The sequence below is a fragment of the Mirounga angustirostris genome, unplaced genomic scaffold (assembly GCF_029215605.1).
Source record: "Mirounga angustirostris isolate CCGP_5_RB_7025 unplaced genomic scaffold, mMirAng1.0.hap1 SCAF_7, whole genome shotgun sequence".
In the NCBI taxonomy this organism is placed as follows: Eukaryota; Metazoa; Chordata; class Mammalia; order Carnivora; family Phocidae; genus Mirounga; species Mirounga angustirostris.
In genome coordinates, this window is record NW_026991715.1 from 141,383,278 (window position 1) to 141,405,218 (window position 21,941).

The 21,941-nt window shown below is 42.5% G+C and overlaps 1 protein-coding gene across 1 annotated transcript in view; it reads left to right on the forward strand.

The window, feature by feature from the left end:
- Nucleotides 1-21,415, forward strand: part of MARCHF11 (membrane associated ring-CH-type finger 11) — a 100,968-nt gene extending 79,553 nt beyond the window's left edge. Inside the window, exon 4 of the mRNA XM_045888244.1 lies at nt 20,935-21,415. Within this exon, the coding sequence (XP_045744200.1) occupies nt 20,935-21,257 (323 nt within the window). The 3' untranslated portion in view covers nt 21,258-21,415. The remainder of the gene's footprint in view (nt 1-20,934) is intronic.
- Nucleotides 21,416-21,941: the final 526 nt, after the last annotated feature.

Below are 21,941 nucleotides of genomic sequence, written 5' to 3' on the forward strand. Positions count from 1 at the left end.
ACGGTTCTGGAAGGATGCATAGGAGGTGGTAGTTGGATAAAGTGGGGAGACATGAATGCTGGGGTGTTGCATGCAAGGTGGGGGTGGTTCCAGGCAGATTTCAAGGGGAAGTGATAACCAAGCAAACTGACAGATGAGTAGATGCTTAGCAAGTGGGGAGGTGGCCCCCTTGTCACTGTTGGAGGATGTAAAATTGGCTTCCCATTCAGAGGGCCTTAAAGTACTTGGAAACATTCCCACATTCCTGTTTGCTCAAGCTCTTCAAACTTGTTTATACCTAAATGAGAAGGAGCAGACTGAGAGCTTCATAAATGTTCTGTTTAAAAAATAATTCTGAAAATCCACAGAAGCTTATTCCTGAATGAAAAAAAAAAACAAGTTATAATCCAGCCAGTGTTTGTAATGCTTAGGAAGAGATTATCGCTGTATTGTTAAAGAGAAAATGTAAAGATTTGTAGAAAATGTATTTACTTGGGGAAATCTGTTTACTCATTTCTACACATAGTGAATTTGTCTTTTGCTTTTATTCATTATTATTAATTAATACCCTTTCTGCTTTCCCAAGATTCAGTTTTTTCTTGCCATTCAAGTTTTGAATTCTCCCAGGGGTCGAGGTATTTTTAGAGTTGAGATGTCTGGATCTGACTGTCCAGGAGAACGTACTGCAATGATAAAGATGTCCATCTGGTGCCCAGTGCCACAGACACAAGCCACTGGCTACAGTTGGCTATCGAGCACTTGAGTGTGGTTCGTGAGAAAGAGAAACTGAACTTTAAAATTAGTTTTCTTTAAATTAACTTAAATTTAAATAAATAGTGGCTATCATATTGGACAGCACAGATCCTGGATGATGATTCAAATTAAATGTGTAAGGGTTTGATTAGCACAATTCCCCTCACCTGTATAAACAGGTGGCATTTCCTAAATAACAAAGAAGCTCTGTGCCAAGACAGATGAAGAAAGTAAGAATGAACTGAAGAGGATTAAGAGAAGGGTATTAAAGGTGTGCGGGTGGTGGCCGAGAGGTAGACAGAGAGCCATGAAAGGGAGCCGTGTCTTAAGGGACTCGAAGTACAAAGAGATAACTTTATATTATACTTGGGGAGCTCTTTTAAATATTTCAACAGGGACGCCTGGGTGGCTCAGTCGTTAAGCGTCTGCCTTCGGCTCAGGTCATGATCCCAGGGTCCTGGGATCGAGCCCCACATCGGGCTCCTTGCTCAGTGAGGAGCCTGCTTCTCCTTCTCCCTCTGCTGCTCCCCCTGCTTGTGCTCTCTCTCTCTCTCTGACAAATAAATAAAAATCTTTAAAAATAAATAAATAAATAAATAAATAAATATTTAAACAGTTGGCATTCCAACTATGATTGTGTACCAGGGAAACTAATATAAAGGATTTAAATCACTGAGCTGTGTTAGCCCAGGGCAGTAATTTAGGGAGAATAACCAAAGCAAGCTGGTGTTGGCTCCCTCCTGAGATTTGCACAGTGGACAAACGAAGATTAGCAAACCCAGAGATGAAGAGCAAATGCATGGCGGAAGGCAGTGGGCTCGGGATTTGGTTCTTAACTCTGTACTTCGCACACTGAGAAAATAGAAGGCTATTCCTTTCATTGGTTGTGTGGTTCAGAGGAAGCTTGTTCCATCAGAGGAATACATTTAGTAATGACTGAAATGACTGAGAGTCAGCCATGAGGACAGGGAGTCATTTGATTAACTTGCTTCTAAAAAGTTACCAAGTCATTTCAGTGTCTGGTAGAACCTGATGAGGTGCGTCCTGTTTCTTGTTTGAAGCAACAAAATAAGACTGAAACCCCGTTACTTTAGTGGGATCCCTGAAATAGGGACAGCATTGCTTATGTCTAATCTCACTAACACTATAAATTAGTGCCAACTCCATATCTGGAAAATGTTTTGATCTTCCCTGATATACCAAGGAGAGGGACCAGATATGCTTATAAAATTTAAAAACTTAGATCACTTTTGTTCTTTTAAAAAATTTTTTCTTAATTGTCCACATAGTATAAACATATACATATTGAAATAAGCCCATTTTATGAATATATAAAGTTTAAAAGAAGACCACTTCACTCATACTGCCTGTTCTGTTATGTCATTCTCTTTGTGGAATGGTCTCTCCCACCCCAACATTTTGGTGTGTATCTGCCAGATCTTTTTCATTGGGTTTACATGCATATGGGCATACAGACACGTAGGTATTTTAATATAAGCGGAATCATACTATTCATTGTTGAAAAAAAGTCATTTTCATTCAACAACATGACCTAGCGATCTTTCCCTGTTAGAATGGATGTACAACCATTTACTTTTCTTCTACTGATGGATATTCAGGTTGTTACCAGTCTTTGCCATTAGAAACAATGTTGCCAATGAGTATTTCCGTAGGCAAGATTCCAAGAAGTGAAAAGTCTGGGCTGAGTAATTAAGTACATGCCCCATTTTTGCTCTCTAAAAAGGCTTTGCCAATTTGCCCTCCCCCCAAACAGATGACAATTCCCGTTCTCCCACACCTTGACAAAAATGGATATCCGTTTTTTGACCTTTTCATTGTAGTTTGAGCTATATCTAACACCATTAGATGTGCTTTCCTTAAAGTCTAACTATTTAGGTTTGCGGGGTAATTTTGCCTAAGAAAATAAGAACATCCACACTGAGCCCTGCTCTTAATGCAGCTCGTCCTACCTGGCATCTATTGGGATGTGGTAGGCAGGGGCCCAGACTAGCTCTGCCCTGTAAATACTCTGCCTCTGCTTCCTGAACATGAAGTCAGAAGACAGGGCCAAGGTCAGAGATCCCTGTCTCTCAGACACTCCGCATTCCCCTGCACATGTAAGGAACTCAGGACCAGTTTCTCCCATCTATGATACCATTAAACACTCAAGGAGTTTCACTTCTCTCTTTTTTCATGTAGAAAGTGCTCCCAGAAATTGCTTTTAGGAAAATTGCCTTCCTCTGTCACTTGGGTCTGTGGCTAAAGTACTGAGGCTATTATTGCCCGTTCTCCCTATTACTCTTTTTCCCAGGTTAAAACACAAACACACGGGGTAGAGTTGACACGCACATGGACCCACCAGAAACCAAAAATCCCTCTCAGGGCTCCTTTGAAATAACGAAATAAAGTATATTATGATTGTTTATGTTGTCCTGCTTTTGAAAACTGCAGAGATTAGGGAGTTTTAAAAAATAACCTGATATATACTTGAATGAAGATCAGATCAAAATAACTTCTCCTTAATGTACCAATTACAGTCAATACTGAAAAAAAAATGCTCCTTCTGCAGAAATTTCATACTCCCCAATGTCAGGTTTTATTTTCCTCTAGTCTAAATCTAATTAATTTTTAAAAATTCATGTGAATTCTTATAGCTATTAGTTTTGAAAAATCTGTTTTTCATAGTTGGTGATCTGTCTAGCTCAAGGTTTTTGGGCACACTCAAATAAACTAGGTAGAGTTACCCATTGGTAATATATTCACATTTCATTATAGAACTTCAAAAAATAAATACCAAATATTCCTATGGTCTTTGATTATATTAGACGTATGTTTACATGTTAAAAAGCCAAGGTCATATTTCTCTCTTACTTTCGATACTGCTTCACTGTGCTTTTTTTTACCCCACCAGGCAGAGCAGCTAAAAGTTACACATGATTGAACCTTTTACTGACACGAAACTTAAAGTGTACCTTTTCTAATTGTATGATATTATATGAGGAAAAGTGAAGAATTTTGACCAAGAATTTCAGGATAATCCAACTCTCGGTGACCACAGATGAGTTCTTCTCACTGCAGATGGCCAGTGGTCTATTTCATGCCCAGGTTGCTTCTTCCTAAAATGATGCTTTTAGGTTGTCTTCCTTCCTGTGGCTCGCTTTCAACAAATATAAACCAATTAGCATAAGCAAAGCATGATTAAGAAAGTAAATCAACTCAGGAAAAAGAATTCTAATGCATTCCAAGCAAAATATAAAATGACTTTTGGACTATCTCTTGTTTAAAATTTTCCATGCTCTCTGGCACTTCTCAGCATGATTCAGAAGTTGACAATATTTCCTGAAGTATTTTCAGTGAAAAACAACATATTTACTTAAGGAGTTTGAAAGAAATTAGCATTGGAAGTTGGAATGTGCCATAATTTAGAGCAGAAAGAAAATGAGCTTGCTGGAGACCACAGGAGAGCCTTTGGTTCTCGCATCATCAGGCAGGGCTATCAACCATACAGATGAGTGTGTTTGAAAGAGAAATTTAGGCAAAGTTCATAAAATGGGCAGCCTTTGGGTCATTGTAGAGAGACAAAATATTTATGGATAGATATAAAATCTATTAAAAAGTTCCGAGCGAAAAATGTACAATTACCAAGAGAACAGTTCTGTTGCCCATGTTCTTCAGGGCCCGTGTAGACGCTGTCCTGCACAGAGGGGTTGAGGATGCCTGGTGGAGTGGGAGAGCCACGACCCTAGAATCCAGTGTGATCTGGGTGGGCCTCCTCTGCGGGAAGTGGGGAGGACAGATGCCAGCCGCCAATACCACCCCCCACTTCTCAGGGCCCCACAAGCAGGGCAGCCCCACCCCACTCAAAATTGTCAGCAAGGTTGATGGTAAGACTCCAAATATATGTAGATTTTTGTAAATCACAGAACACTGGGAGCCCAGATCCAGCCTTTCACAGGCCTGCACCCTCTCCCACCTAAGTCACCACCCCCCGCCCCAAGTCTGGGATCTGAGCTACCAAAAGCATTCTGTGGGTGGCGCTTCGGGCTGCCCCAGAAGGTGGATTGTAGGAGGAGGCCTTTGCTCGTGGCTGCCCAGTGTCCTAGGAGGCACTGATATGATGCATCGGCGTGAATCATAAGGCATGTGGAAAAGGCAGCTCAAGTTACACACTGGTTGGCAGGATAGCTGGGAGAGTTGACTAGTCCAGTACTTCCTTTTTGAATCTTCATATCACGGTTTTCCCTCCAGACGTAAAAAGACAATCAGCCCCCTCTGCTCCAAGAGAAATGCTTCCGTTTCCCGAGCAGTAATTTGACGGGGCATCTGTATCCCTCCAGTGCCACAGTTTGGCTACTGTGGAGAACTTGGTCTTGCCGCTAATGCACGGAGGACAAAAGCCTCCTCCTACTCTTGCCCAGAGCCCTTCTGGGTTTCCCTTCAAACTTCCTCCCAGGCCGAGGGCTGGCTTGGGAGGGCGGCCACTCCGCGGGGTCTGGTACCGCTGTGGCCATGACTGCTACCAGACTTGCGTGCTCTGCTAGCCTGTTTGGAATCATTTCTTAAACAGAGTAGGTTTCCTTTGCAAGCATCGATCATTCCTTCCTGACTTCAGCGTGTCTTAGCCCGCATCATGCCCCAGGAAATGCCACAACTTCCCTTAGAAAGAGTCCGAAGCAGGAGTCCATCCTCTGATCTTTACATTTCTCACTTCTGAGCACATCGTGGTCAGGCCCCTCCGAGGGAGGGGCAGAGAGGCGCTTTGTAATTCAGAACTGTCAGAGGAAAAACAAATCTTCATCTTTTATATGCTTTGAGAAGTACTCCATTGTTATCACTTTACTCTGGAGGTACAAAGTAGAGGCTTTTCTATGCCTTAACCACACTGATGTTTACCAATTTCTCTAAAGATTATTATCCTGGTTGGTTATCAGGGATATTGCTGCCTTTAAAACCCAGGAAATAGAAGAGAAGGACTTGTTTTTGCTACTTGCCCTTCAGTGCAGTGTCTAAAATGGACTCTCAAAGCAAATGAACTCTTTAGACCTCCTCATGTGGGAGAAAACACAACCCATTGCCTTCCTCTCCTTTGACCTTGGGAAGTTCAAGCTCTTTTGGAGAAATGTTGACAGAGGTTAACAGAGCATCAGACCAAACATGCTCGTGCTGTTGACTTCTGTTTCCTCCAGAGAAAAGGTGACCCTTTCAGTCATCTCTCCCAGCAGGGACCAGATGAACCGAAGGGGCACCAGTCATCTATGAAGCCAACATTTGCTGAGTGTTGACGGTGTATTTGTAAGTCTGGAGTGCAGGGTAGAGGTTTTACTAGAACAGAATAAAACACTGCCTCTTTCTTTCTTTCTTTCTTTTTTTTTTTAGATTTTATTTATTTATTTGACAGAGAGAGACACAGCGAGAGAGGGAAAACAAGCAGGGGGAGTGGGAGAGGGAGAAGCAGGCTTCCCGTCGAGCAGGGAGCCTGATGTGGGACTCGATCCCAGGACCTTGGGATCATGACCTGAGCCGAAGGCAGACGCTTAACCGACTGAGCCACCCAGGCGCCCAACACTGCCTGTTTCTGAACAGCCCATGATCTGAGAATAGTTGTTACATTTTGAAATATTTTTAAAAATATTGAGAGAAGAATGTTATTTTGTGACATATGAAAATTACATCAAATATAAATTTCAGGGCCCATAAATAATGTTTTATTGGAATACAGACCTATCCATTCCTTTATGTGCTGTCGATGAGGCGTTACAATCTCGTCATTGAGAGACCATAATGTTCACATAGCCTAAAGTATTTACTGTCTGGTCCTTCCCGGAAAAGTTTTGTGGAGCCTGGAATATAGCATGTTCTCTGCTCTCCAGCTGCTGGCGAGAGACAGGAAAAGAAACGATTAAAATGGAAAATGGAAGGTGTCAGGAGACAAACCTGTGAGAGCTGGTGGGAGAAGGTTGGTTAACCATCCTTAGTGGCAGCACCATCTACGGGGCGGGGGGGGAGCAGAAATCTTGAGCTAAACTTTAAGAAGAGCATGAAAGGGGCCAGAGAGAGGCAGCTGCCTGAACCTGTCAACACATGAAAATGTGTATTTTTGAGGACTCATAGGGAATTTGGTGTGACAAGAGCAAAAGATGCTTGCTGGGGAGTAGCAGGGGAAATAAGGTCTGACTGTCTACAGGGATCCTGTAGCTGGGACATGGGTGTGGGACCCAACCCTGAAAGCTCAGGAAACCCCTGGAGGGTGGTCTGCTGCATGTGACTGGTCAGTGTGATGTTGAAGAAAGAGCAATGATAGCTAGGAGAGGTTGAAGGGGGTGGGGGATGTGGCACGGAGGGCATGCTGGGAAGGCAAGAAGATAATAATCCAGGCAAAGGATTAGGCCCTACATTAAGGTAGATAGGCAGCTGCTGGAATTAAAAAAGGTTGATCACAAGATAACTGTGATCGAATCCATAGAGGTAGGGCAGAAGTGGGGGGTAAAGGAAAGGGGCCATCAGGTGTGATTCAAAGAGGCTGATTGGCAGATGGGAGGAAAAGATGATACGTTCTGTTTGAACATTTTCTTTTTGCAGAATTTCTGAGGAATGGCCAGGAAGTGGCTGGATATAGGGGTCTGGAGCTCAGGATAGGAATTTGAGCTGGAGATTGACATCTGGTAGTTGAAGCCGTGGTCTACAGGGGAAAGTGATCTGGGCGAGATGAACAGCAGTTTGAGGAACACAGAGACACAAAGAGCAGGCAGAGGAGCATGACCAGGGGAGAAAAAAGTGGGTCAGTCTAGGTGAGGAGGAAGGAAGGAACTTCGGGGAGGAGGAACACATGGTCAGTAGTGCCAGATGCCGGCTCAAGAGTAGGTGAATTAAGCCAAAGTGCACTCACTGGATTTAGCAGTATGGGTGTTGATTGCATAAACACAAGGCTGAGAATGGCTGGGACAGGCAGAAGGGGGCTCAGAATGTAGGTTAAACAGGGGCGCCTGGGTGGCTCAGTCATTAAGCATCTGCCTTCGGCTCAGGTCATGATCCCAGGCTCCTGGGATCGAGCCCCACATCGGGCTCCCCGCTCAGCAGGAAGCCTGCTTCTCCCTCTCCCACTCCCCCTGCTTGTTCCCTCTCTCGCTGTGTCTCTATCAAATAAATAAATAAAATCTTTAAAAAAAAAAAGAATGTAGGTTAAACAAATCTTGGCTGAACAAGTTAAATGAGGGCAGAACCTAGAGTTGGGTGTGGAATTGAGAAAAGTTCCTGGGGTTTTGTTTTTGTTTTTGTTTTGTTTGTTTTAAGATTTTATTTATTTGACACAGAGAGAGAGACAGTGAGAGAGGGAACACAAGCAGGAGCAGAGGGAGAGGGAGAAGCAGGCTTCCCCGATACGGGGCTCCATCCCAGGACCCTGGGATCATGACCTGAGCTGAAGGCAGACGCTTAATGACTGAGCCACCCAGGCACCCCATCTGTTTGTTTGTTTTAATGGTAGAGTCAGGCAGGGACAAATGCTGAGAAGAAAGATCCAGAAGAAACCAGAGAAAAGACCGAAGAATGGACAGCTTGATGCCTGTCTGAATGCAGAGCTAGCCCCCAGCACGCAGGGGAGGGGTTGGCCTTGCCCAGGAGGGCCATGGTGCCCGAGAAGGGCAGGCAGGGGGAGGGCAGGCCCAGTGGGCACAGCTGCCTGTGCTGCTCCCGGAGAACAAGCTGAAGGGCCTCCTGGCAAAAGACCTCCCGTTTCTCAGTCAAACTGGTGGTGCGCTCAAGGCACCGTGTGGGGAAGGATCTGAGGGGAGCATTAAAAATGAAGATCAGCTGCCGAGGGCTTTGGGCCCTGCACTGGGCATGATGGAGCGCCCCCTGGAGGCTGGAATGAGGGTGGCCCGATCCGCAAGGCCCCGCCGCTCCGTATTTTTGACGCACTAGGGATGAGGAGCAAGGTGGAGACGGGGGAACTTTGAGGCTGGGCTGAAATGGGGTTTGTGATGCAGAGTTGCAGGGAGCCCGAGCAGCACTGTCAGCCTTGACTTTCTCCTCCAGGGCTGGGAGAGTGATTACAGGGTGGGGGGTGCTTTCTCGCTGCGGAGGAAGGAACCAGAGCCAGAAAGAAGTGGCCGACTGGGAAGGAATGTGCGGCCCAGGGGCTCGGCCTTCAGCAGGTGGAGGGGAGGGTGCGTTGAGACTAAGAAAGTGGGTAAGAAGCCCAGGAGGCGGTGGTTGTCCACACCAGGTGGGAGAGTTTCGAAGCTTGCAGCTGGAATGGTTTCTGGAAGGGAAGGGCCCAGACTGGAGTGAAGGAGGGACAGCAGAGGGCAAGGGTCATGCACCTCAGGTCATGGTCGGGTCATCCACACTGGCCCGAAACATGAAGTTGTGTGTGTCGAGAGGGCTGAGGGGAGCCAGGAACCAGGGGGCAGATCATGGGTGATGGTTGAGAGTGGCGGAGGGGCCAGGATGGCTATCTCTTGTGGCCGCGCCGTATGTTCATGGGATCACACATGCGGGAATTCCTAGTTGTGGGAATTTAAGTACGCGAGGCTCACGCACAGCTGAGCAGCCTTTGAGAGATCTGAGTGTGTCCCTAGGCCAGTCGGAGATGGGTGAGTACTGAGGCCACCGGCTCGGGGCGGGAAGTCTTCCTGAGAGGAGAGATCAGAGTCAATTGTGTGGCAGAGGGAACCGTGACATGAAGAGGCAGCCCCTTAACCTAAAATCCTGGACATTGTTCTTCAGAACCAACACCTGCCTCTCTGGGGATCTCCTGGCTTCAGACTATTTTGCAGCCCAGAACTTTATTTACCGAAGAGAATGTGAACATGATCACTCTTCTGATGATGCGTCAGTGCCCAGCACAGAGGCTTGGGGACTGTGGGGGTGCTGAAGGGGAGCCGGAGACAAACTCAGGAAGCACAGAGATGAGCACAGAAATGGAGCTCGTATCTTATTCCAGATATGTAGAAATAAGGTTTTAAAGACCATACTGCAATAATATCTCAGATTATGTTTTCTAATCCAGGTATTATGCGAAGCGATTTTCCTCAGATTTCCTATTTAATCCTCAACACTCTACTGGGTATAAGGTTGCTGTTCTCATCTCGGAGACGAGGCACCATTAAGTAGTCCCCCCAGGGTCTCACAGATTGGAAGAGGGACCCGAGATTGGAATCCAGACATTGTCGCGCCAGAGCCTGTGACAGAATATTTATGTGATTCAGTTAATTCTATTTATTATTTAGTAAATACCCCTTCTTATATGCTGAGCTCGAATGGCTCATTTACAAGATGTTTATTCATGAAGTGAAACCACGTCAGTTGGTGTCTCAAACACCTAAGGCATAACAACAGGAATAAATACTTTTTGGAGGGATGGGGGAGCTGAATTTAGGTCAGAAATGGAGAAAAAAAATTCCCCCCAAACCCAAAGTAATATAGCCACTTTGTGAAGTCTTTACTCATGTATTCTAAATTAATAGAGCCATACAGAACATACAGAAATATTAGTAGAGAATGGGCAAGATTTAATTCAGCATCCCAAGAGCAATCTCTTTCCATTGATCTGTGTGACACAATTTCCTAATAAGAATTATGTATGTAGGGGAGCCTGGGTGGCTCAGTCGTTGGGCGTCTGCCTTTGGCTCAGGTCATGATCCCAGGGTCCTGGGATGGAGCCCCACATCGGGCTCTCTGCTCAGCGGGAAGCCTGCTTCTCCCTCTCCCACTCCCCCTGCTTATGTTCCCTCTCTTGCTGTGTCTCTCTCTGTCTAATAAATAAATAAAATCTTAAAAAAAAAAGAATTATGTATGTAAAGAATCACATCTAAACCTTGAATTTTGTTGCTAGGTCAGACTAGAATATTAAGGAAAGCTAAGGTCTGAGCGTTTTAATATTCAGGTTAAAAATTCCATTAATATTTTCAATTAAAAAAATCTTACTGAGGTTGTGTGAATGAAATCAAAGAGTTAGAAATTTTATTTATGTTTAGGTGGTCACTTCTTTTTTTTTTTTTTCTTCCATTTTTTTTAATTCTTATGTTAATCCCCATACATTACACCATTAGTTTTAGATGAAGTGTTCCATGATTCATTGTTTCTGCACAACACCCAGTGCTCCATGCAGAATGTGCCCTCCTCAATACCCACCACCAGGCTAACCCATTCTCCCACCCCCCTCCCCTCTAGAACCCTGTTTGTTTTTCAGAGTCCATCGTCTCTCATGGTTCGTCTACCCCTCCGATTTCCCCCGCTTCATTCTTCCCCTCCCGCTACCTTCTTCTTCTTTTTTTTTTTTCTTAACATATATTGCATTATTTGTTTCAGAGGTACAGATCTGAGATTCAACAGTCTTGCACAATTCACAGCGCTTACCAGAGCACATATAGGTGGTTACTTCTATTTGGAATTTTTATCCACTGCTTGTATGATTTAAGAGAAATGAAAAACAAAGCCAACAAAGATGAGATAGCCTATCACAGTCATAAAGATAAACAGATTTTGGTTGTTTCAGGTTAGATCTTTTTAAGTGTTATTCTCATCCTGAAAAATAGAACAACCAATACATATATGCTTTACTCTAGAGATTAATAAAATCGTGTTCTGTGAGTTTGCAGTAGACAGTTTGTCCATTGGAGAAAGACATTGTGTTTGTTTCTACTTGCCACTAGGAAAAGCCCATAACAGCCTTCTTCTAAGAACTCTTTTTGGTCCACGGCACCTGGGTGGCTCAGTCGGTTCAGCATCTGACTCTTGATCTCAGCATTGTGAGTTCGGGCCCCGCATTGAGCTCCATGTTGGGGTGGAGCCTACTTAGGAAAGGAAAAAAAGAACTGTTTTTAGTCCATATACTGGAATGTGGGAAACAAATGGAAACCCACCAAAGTAGAGTCCCAGTTCTAAAAACTTTAACACAGAAAGTGGACGTTGATAGGGTATTTTAACCCAATACTGTTTCACTGGGGTTTGTGGAGTTACTTCTATAAATTGTGAGGGTCACTGTAATCCTTCCCAATGCTGCAGTGTACCCTTGAAGATGAAGACCAGAGGAGAACTTACCATCCCAGCCTCGGGTGTTACTGAAGAGACTGTGCTCACGGTAGATATCCCTTGGGCCAAGAAGACACTAGTGTGGGCTGACTTTGGCCAACGATGGCTCCTGAGGTCTGAGTTCTTGCAGAGTATAAAGCACACTGGACCAGGCATCAAAGGTCTGACTCTGATCCTGGGCTCTAGCACTAACTGTGGACCGTTGGGCAAGCCATGTCACTTCTCTGGGCCTCAGAGTCCTCATCCCCCAAAGCAAAGGGGTTAGATGAAATCATACCCAGTATTTTCTAATTTTGAAATTCAGTGACTATGTCCACTGCTAGTCGCTGTGTGATATGACGTCACCCTTTTGCTGAAGGTGTTTCATCTGCTCATGAATTGAAGGACAGACTTGAAGTTGTATTCAGCTGAAATTAAACTAGTTCTAATCCATGCTCCCAGTTATAGGAGGGCTCTAGGATATCTTTGTCATCTCTAAGGGCATTGGGCTTATTCCTTCATTTCTTTTATTGAAATAATCGTATCCATAGGTGGCTTTTCTCACAGGCACTTCTGGGCAGAAGCTTAGAGGATATAACAATTCTTCTCTCCGGTGAATTCTCTTAATCCTTTAAAAAATTAACGTATAATGTGTTTTATAACATGCAACAAGGTCTACAGCTTTTGAGGAATGTTCTGTGACTATGCCAAAGGCAGATTTGAGACGCAGGGCTAGTAATTGAAAGATCAGAAGTCTCCTATCTACTAAGGAATAAAAGAAATCATTAAAATGATTGATTGATGGATTGGCTTCTTAGAACAGCAAGTAGTCAGATGAATGGACAATCTCTTTTATACTCCCTGTTTTGCCTGGAAATAGCAGAGAAGAATCCATATCAGCCTCTTAGGCTTCATGACCTGAGCATAGTCATTTTGTGACTAGCTGGATTCATGATTGTTGGATGCAGGGAGATATTTGATGACCAGACCAAAAAGACCATGGAGGAGTCGACTACAGTTTACTGGGACTGAAAATGAGTCCTTGTAAAGAATTTTAGCTCTTCTATCCTGTGCCCGTTCGTGTGTGTGTGTGTGTGTATGCACGCATACATATGCTCATATATGTATGAAACATAGGTCCCGATTCCTAAACCCCTTCCATCTCTAGTCTTGGAGTCCTTGTCGCATGTTTCAGTGTCTCCATTTGGTATCTTAAGATAGTACTCTGCCATTTTAAAGAACAATACTTGAGATCTTTGTGGCACCGTCACGACTAGACCCTTGTCATCCCTTGGATTCCAGCGATGGCTACTCTCCCCTTTCTCATTCCCGCTCATGTAGTGAAGAGTTATCGAGTTGCTGCTGTGTTTCAGGCACTGAAGTAGGAGTAGGGCTCCTGTGCTCTGGGGGCACAGAGCTGAGTGAGGTCACAGGCATAGAAAAAAATTATCCTAGTCCAGGTAATAAGGAAAATAGTGCAGGCATTTCCTTCTGGTGAGGTGGAAGGTAGGAGAGAGGGACTAATTTTGAGTGGGTCAGAGAAGAAACTATGAGAGAATTTGGATCTTGAAGCCTGTTTAATAATAGTTCATTGTGGAACTATAGGAGAGTGATCATTCCGGAGAAGTCTCTATCTTACGGGTTTATCACAGATTTGCTAAGAAGATAAAATTAGCAGAATTTAGTGCAAGAGGATAGAGGAGTCTAGGTGATTCCAAGGTTTTAGCTTATTTGACTTGGGGAACAGTCAGCAAATTCAACCTATGTCAGGACTTTTTGGAAAAGAGTGTGCTTCCCTCCCTGCCAGTTAGTAAACGATTATACTCCTTATTAAAATTCGGTTTTGCCGGGCGCCTGGGTGGCTCAGTTGGTTAAGCGACTGCCTTCGGCTCAGGTCATGATCCTTGGAGTCCCGGGATCGAGTCCCGCATCAGGCTCCCTGCTCCGCGGGGAGCCTGCTTCTCCCTCTGGCCCTCCCCCCTCTCATGTGCTCTCTGTCTCTCATTCTCTCTGTCTCAAATAAATAAATAAAATCTTTAAAAAAAAAAAATTTCGGTTTTGCCATCTTGTTCAGTCGCCAGGCAGTGACGTCATCAATATGGAAGATCCAGCACCTGTGTGCTCTTTGCATCCAGGCTGATGACTGTGGACTTCACTGAGCAGACGGGAGGACGGAGAGAGTGGCAGGGTCATAAGACAGACACTGTGAATTTTCTTCTGTGTACTCTCAGAGAAACAGTCACTTAGGGTCTTCACTATTTGTAATAATCTTTTCTTCATGTGTACTGTTATGTACTCTACTTTGGGGCTGGGTGGGTCAGATCATCAGTATTTGGAAATTAGCCAGCCTCTTGTTGTGTTGCAAGGGCTTCTGTGCTGTGGGAAGTTCGTGAATAATTCTTACTCTTATTACATTTCTTGCACAAAAGATTTTCTTACCAATAGTTTGAGTGTTTGAGCCCCTGAACTTTATGCTCTCATGATTAGCCTGCCATTCTCAAACCTGTGAATTAATACATATATATATGTATATATATATAATTTATATTCAACAATGGAAAAATCAACTCATCTTTTATAGACATAAGTGCATTTTATGTGGGATATTTCTTTACCTTATTTGTTCTGATACGGGCAACACTGGAAGTTACATTTTCACAAAAATCCCCGTATATAATCAGGGCATGTAGTTCCCAGAGACCTGACTTTTGAGATATCAATTTATGATGGCTTTGTCTTGTGAGTCTAGTGACTTCGGCAACGGTATATATTATATTGTCTTTCAGTTTTCATCTCTGTAAGTTTTATATTTTTGCATTTTTTTTCTCTAAGCTCCACATATAGTTCAGTTCAACAAAAAGCATTCAGTATACAAAGAAGGAATCACTCATGTTTATTTCTTCAAGGTTCATATTAACAAGATTCAACAATAGAGTAGTGGCTTTTTTTAAAAAAGATTTTATTTATTTGAAAAAAAGAGAGAACAAGCAGGGGGAGGAGCAGAGGGAGAGGGAGAAGCCAGCTCCCCACTCAGCAGGGAGCCCAATGTGGGGCTTGATCCCAGGGTCATGACCTGAGCCGAAGGCAGACGCTTAACCAACAGCCACCCAGATGGCCCATGGGGGAGTGACTTTTAAAGTGTTTACCTCTACTGTCACATCGTCCATGAGCATTTAAATTTGGGGTAGGTTGGGAAAATACGCCAGGAAGATTAATGCATTTTATGACACTCTAGCAAAGCTCATACTACAAAGGGTATCTTGGACCACAGTCTTATTTAGTTAATACTCGTTGAACAACCATGCTCTGGTCTTCAAGTAATAGAAATTAAGGAGTCAAAAATGGGTCCACTTCCTGAGATTGACTCTAAACTGTTCTTAAGTGGGATTAAATGGGACCCAAAGTCCCTGTTCTGCTTCTGGTGCACATTGACTTCTCTGAATGACATCGGTTGTATTTTATAGAATGTGTGTAAATTTCACTGAGCAGGGTGGGGAGAGAGGGAGAGAGACAGAAAGAACTCTTGACAATGGACAGGGGTGAAATTTAATCTTGAAATCTTGTACATTTTCACAGTCAAGAGCCTTTTCTAGCCAAATATCTGCTGTGCGTTGCAAGTTCTTTAGCTCTCCCAAAGGTCGTTTGGATTGAACAGCACACAGGGCTTCAGTCTTTATTCCTTTGTGGACCTTGCACTTCTTGGGAAAGCTCAGGGTGGGTGCAGCTCCCCGGATGAGGCTCTCACCACTTGTAGTGTTGCCTTCAACAACTTTCTTTTTGTGGGCAGGGCGAGGAGGAAGGGGCTGTTTCACTGGGCCTCTTAGAGATATGATAGTGTCAGTGACACACAAGGATATTAAAAATGGCAGCTAATGATCTAACTTTGCCCAAATCACAGTCTCCAGGGCTTAATTTACTCATCTTTTAAATGAGGGTGATGTAGATCTACATGGTCTGTCTTCATCTGTTCGAGCCTCTACAGCAAAATACCACAGATTGGGTGGCTTAAACAAAGGACATATATTTTTTACAGTTCTGGAGGCTGGGAAGTCCAAGGTCAGGGTGCCAGCATGTTCAGTCTAGTTGGGTCTCTCATTTTGGTTTGTGGATGGTTGTCATTCTCATGTGCCCTCACATGGCCTTTCCTTGGTGTCTCTTCCACTTTATATAAAGGCATTAATCCTATCATGAGAGCCTCCCCCTCATGACTTAAAGTAGCCCTAATTACCCTCCCAAAGGTCCCACCTCCAAACACCATCACGTTAGGGATTAGGGCTTCAACATATGAATTTTGGAGAGACAAACATTCAGTCCATAGCAAGGACTCTTTTAGTTGGTCTTAATTCTATGACTAGGAGAAACTGCCTTACCATTGAAAATTTAACGTGAATACAACTGTAGTACTCAAGGTTTATAAGTAGACACATTTGAGCTCCAATCTGTAGTCTTATTCTTATAGCTTCATGATGTTGGGCAGTTATTAAATCTCTCCATGTCTCAGTTTCCTCAACCATGAAATTGTTCAATCATGGTATCTATTTGTAGAGTCTCTGTCAAGATTAAGTGAAAATCATGCAGATAAACCACTTAGTGCAGTGCTTGGCACAAAATAGAACCTTGATAAAAATTTAAGTTTTGAAAAACAGCCAAATCTATTTGAACAAGAGCTGAGACTGGTAACACAAGAAATGAAATTATTTGATCAGTAGTTTGGTTGTTAATATCGAAATTTGTTTGTATTTGACTCTAAATTTTACAGGTCTCTGTTCATTTTAACACATCATTTGTTTGTATTGAAATAGACATGGACAAGTGGCATGTGTGTGTATACACACTTGTGAGCATCTGTACCTTGATAATCTCCCCCATCATTTCTTTGGGTAATTAATTCCTTTTCTGCGATCATATAAGAATTTCAACCAACACATCACTTACAAATTTGGGATATATTTTGCCTATACATGAACACTGTGCTTTTATTTCAGTGAAACCAGAAACGTTTAAACTTGCTCTTTTTTAAGAAGATTGTTCCCTAACAAAAATGTTCCTTTGCACATCAATAAGGGGATGCTCCAGTTAAATGTTAAATGATAAAAAGCAGGGAAATGATAAAAAGCAGCCAACCACACATACATATACACACATACTTACTGAACTCTCAAAACCCCAAATTCCTATGAATCATACCTTGTTGACACCCATGCAATTAATAATGTAGCAAGTATCCTAAAAGTATCCTTTAATATTTACATTTTATAGAAATTATCATTGCTTTTCCTCTCAGGTCTAGTGACTCAGATGAAAAAAATAAATCTCAGAATAAATCTAAGCCTGTTCTTATATGCCCTGAAATGTCAAGGCGACAAATTCACTTAATGCTTAATTTGAGGTGTTACTCAGAGAGTGAAGCCACTGGAGGAAGTGAGCTTATCAGTTGTGAAACAAGAGGAGAAAAGATCATCAGTAAGAAAGTATGGCAGTATGATTTTTAATTGTTGGATTTTCAGCATGTGGGCTAAAGTCAAATGAATCCTTACTCTTGGATTTCAGTGATGGGTGTAGCCATATGTTCTCATTACCTCAAGTACAAAAGGCATTTGCTACGATTCTAGAAGATTTAGAGAAGAAAGGGGAAAATGCACCTTCCAGAGGACAACGTTGGGGTGGAGTGGCATTCTCTTATTTCGGGAAAATTTAAGCTTCTAAAGGGCAAGGAGTAATTCTGAACGCTCCTGGGAATAAAAATCTAAGCATCATTCGTAACTTGAAATGCAATTAAGCAGCACATGGAGCTGGAAATTCAAGAGGACTCTGTCTCTATGAAAACTTCAAGTAGCTCTCTCTCTAAATTCCGTTCAAAATGTACTATAAAGACCTGTGGGATTTATTTGTGCACATTGGGTAGATTTATGTATTTAGAAAAGGGCTACCAGGAATGTATTCCCAGAAAGTGACTTTAAGCTCTAGCAAATGATCTGATTTCTGGCCTCTTAAAGGAAATGGATAAAAAAAAGAATACGATCCTGTGAAATGAGTGGTTTCCTGGGGTGAAGCCATCCCCCATCACTGCACTTCTCCAGAATGAACCTGTTGCGAGCTGTAATGGTTTTGTGATTAGTGTGAATGAATGTTTCTCACCACATGGATTCACTATTGACTTTTTAATTAATAATAATGTTCTGTGCTTATAGAACCACCATCTCGAGGAAATTTGAGTGCTTTCTAATTGATGAATTTCAATTTATCTTTATACTATCTTGCTGAACGTATGGATTAGGTACTCTGATTGTGTTTTAATAGGAAAAATAGAGCCAGAAAAGTTAAATCATGGCCCACAGAGATTTCGGAAGGCTAATAATAGAATCATCAATTAAAATCTGGTAGTTTTTACTTATTTTGGCCATTTCCCAAAAATGTCTGATCAGTTGTGTCAATTATTCCTTAGGAAAATGAAGTTGATCAAAACAATCAACATTGCATTTGCTATGATTAACAGAAGTTTACATTCCTTCTCATTATTTGGTGGTGTTCCACAATTATTATCTATTTTTATTTATTGGACCACATGCATGTTTTAGTGGCCTATGTTCACATCCTTGGAATGCTTTTAGGTCACAAGTGTCAGAAGTTTATCCCCTGGGAAGGGAGTGATATAAAACTTAAATTCTGGTATTAGGTAGTTGTGACTTCTAAAAAACTGGTATCTCCATCACCTACCTGCCATTGTTTTAGCTGACAAAAAAATGAAGTAATCCTCCCAACAAAACCATGTTCAAAACCCTTACTCATTGTGCCTATGGGAAGGTAACTATCATCCTTTCAATCACCCCTTCATGCAGCCTTAAAAATATGAGACTGATTCTTCCTGCCTCTTGCATTTCTATTTCTGTCAATTTTGGGGGGCGCCTGGGTGGCTCAGTTGGTTGAGCAACTGCCTTCGGCTCAGGTCATGGTCCTGGAGTCCCGGGATCGAGTCCCGCATCGGGCTCCCTGCTTGGCGAGGAGCCTGCTTCTCCCTCTAACCCTCCCCCCTCTCATGTACTCTCTCTCATTCTCGCTCTCTCAAATGAATAAATAAATCTTTAAAAAAAAAAATATGAGACTGATTCTTTCTGCCTCGTGCATTTCTATTTCTGTCAATTTTTTTTTAAATCTGACAAGTGTATTGCTTTGTCCCTCTATATTCTCATTACTGTTTCCGTTCTGCTCTCCACATGCAACGTGGTAACCTCCCTACTTGTCTCCACTCCCTGAGTTGCTATGCCTCAATACATCTTAGGTAAATTTTCCTAATTCTCTGTAATTTTTTAACATAGGAATTATTCAGGCACAAAAAAAGTATGCAGAATATATTGAACAGCCACATCTTCACCGCCAGCATAAAAAAATGTGACATCAGAGATACAGTCCAATGGCCTCTTTGAAGCCTCTCCTGGATCTTGTTTCTTTTCTTTGCTCCCCACTATCATGCCTTTCATGGTTATTATTTTTATGCATGTTTTTATACTTTTTACATAGATCCACTATTGACTTTTTTTTTTTTTTAAGATTTTATTTATTTATTTGACAGAGACAGAGACAGCGAGAGCAGGAACACAAGCAGGGGGAGTGGGAGAGGGAGAAGCAGGCTTCCGCAGAGCAGGGAGCCCGATGCGGGGCTCGATCCCAGGACCCCGGGACCATGACCTGAGCCGAAGGCAGTCGCTTAACCAACTGAGCCACCCAGGCGCCCACACTATTGACTTTTTAATTAATAATGACTTACCCCAATCATTTCTTTCTGAAACTTTTTTTTTTTAATGTGGCTTTGAGATTTCTGCTCTTTTAAGATTTATCCATCTTAGTGCATGTGACTTTGTTCCCTTCAATTGTGTTGCTGTGATCATTGATCCACATAATGCAGTTTATCCATTCTTCTCAGAATGCACTTTAAGATTGTTTGGGATTTTCCCCCTCAAATATGAACAACTACATAATAAACATTTTTTTTAAAGATTTATTTATTTGAGAGAGAGAGAGAGAAGGGGGGTAGGGGCATAGGGAGAGGGCAAGAGAGAATCTTAAGCAGATCCCCCCCACCCCGCCCAAGCACAGAGCCTGACGCAGGGCTCAATCTCACGACCCTGAGATCACGACTTGAGCTGAAACCATATTCCATCTAAAAAAAGACTCTTATTGATCTCTCTACCGACTTTCAATGGAATTTCAGCCTCCTGAAGGAGAAGAGTTTCTTCTCACTTCTCAAATGAAGGGGGCCTCCCCCAAGGAATTTCTTTTTGTGAGCAGTCACCAATTCAAAAGCTCTTGGACCACATGCTGAAATGTAACTGTGTGAAAAATGCAGGGTGTGGCGGGATCTGGGCTGGATGGTAGAGATGGAGCCATGTATCCTAGTTACACACTGCCAGTTTATGGTCCCTGAGGTTCTTGCATTACCTTGTTTATTTTCCCGAGAGTCTGTCTCAGAAATGTGTAATCATTCAATTTACTGTATAGCAGCAAAGAACAAGGACTCTGGAGCCAGCCTGCCTGGGTCTGAAACCCTCCTCCCCCGCTACTAGTTGTCTGCTCTTGAGCTCCTTCCTTGTTTGTAAAATGCTGGATGTGTTCATAATGAAAACTCAATGAGGTAATATACATGAAACTCAAGTGGGTGCTAAATACATTTTTGTTGGATTGTTGAAGAGAGTAAAAGTAAGAAAAAGGTGTATCATACCTCCTATGTGTCAGACATTGTTTTAGGAACTGGGAAGATGGTAATGATTTTAATATCTGTCTCTTTCCTAAACTAAGTTACCAGTTGAGACCAAATTCCCCAATACATTGCGTGGCCCATGGTGGGCACTCAGAGATGATGAAAGAATCAATAAACCTAATGATTCTCTTAAGGCAATGTAAGTGCCCAAGGTATGTTCTCAGCCGTGATGGGGCAAGTTAATTATATTCATGAGAACTTTGCTTTGTGCATGTTAGTGTATTCTTATTCTTTGCATATTGATTATTCCTGTGTAATCTGGAAAGTAGCTTACCACTAGCCATAATATTTGAGAAGTCAGGATACCATGTTTTTTGACGATGACGAGTAACAGAGAATTGACTATTTTTTTTCAATCCCTTACTTGTATACAAATAACATTCTTAACTTTTTTGATTATGACCGGCCTTTTTTTATTTTTCCTTGAATTTTAGGTCTCATTGTCCATGAAGGAGCTGCAGTTTACAGAGTATTTAAGCGCTGGCGAGCTGTTAACTTACACTGGGATGTACTAAATTATGATAAAGCCACAGACATCGAAGAAAGTAGCCGGGGAGAGTCTTCCACAAGCAGGACTTTATGGTTGCCATTGACAGCTCTGCGGAACAGGAACTTGGTCCACCCAACGCAGTTAACTTCCCCGAGGTTTCAGTGTGGCTACGTGTTATTGCATCTTTTCAATCGGATGAGGCCCCACGAAGATCTGTCAGAAGATAACAGCTCAGGGGAGGTTGTGATGAGAGTGACTTCTGTGTGACCCAAGTGTAAGGCAGCGTGGGGTAGACCACCCTGCACATTTTGGAATGTAATTGCAATGAACGGGGAAACCATAGCACTTCTAAAAACACACATCTATGAACTTTTTAAAATTTATGCTTTTTATATGAACATTTGAATTGCAAATACATTTTTCTGAAAAAAAAAAAAGTTCTCTGGTTCTTTGTTTTTGATTTATCACATCTTTTATAAGTTGGTACTTGAAATCATTTTACGTATAATTTAACTCTACTTGGTTAAAAGAATGATGAAAGTTATCCTTAAGGCTGAAACTATTTTTTCTTGCTTGTTTTAAATATATTTTTATCAAACTTTTTGCTCCATGTGTAGTTTTTCAGGCATGTTACGAATGGGAAAGAGTTTAGAATGCTGTGGGCAGATGCCAAAGTGCCCCCTGGCAATGCAGCGCTGTGTACTGGTCCTCTGTGTGCCTCGTGCTTATTGGCAAATGTGAGCGGGACTTTTTTGCTGGGTTGAAACAATCTGTCACCGGGAATGCAAGCTCTAGGAATGTTGGCCTGTTTTCTAGCTTCTGAAACAGTACAGAGAGTTTATTAAAAGTTAAAGACGAGTGGAAAAAAGTAGTTTTATTCCAGTATGTATGACATACTTGTATTACATACAAGTAGGCAGGGCACACTGCATACTTCTAGCCCCCAAACTA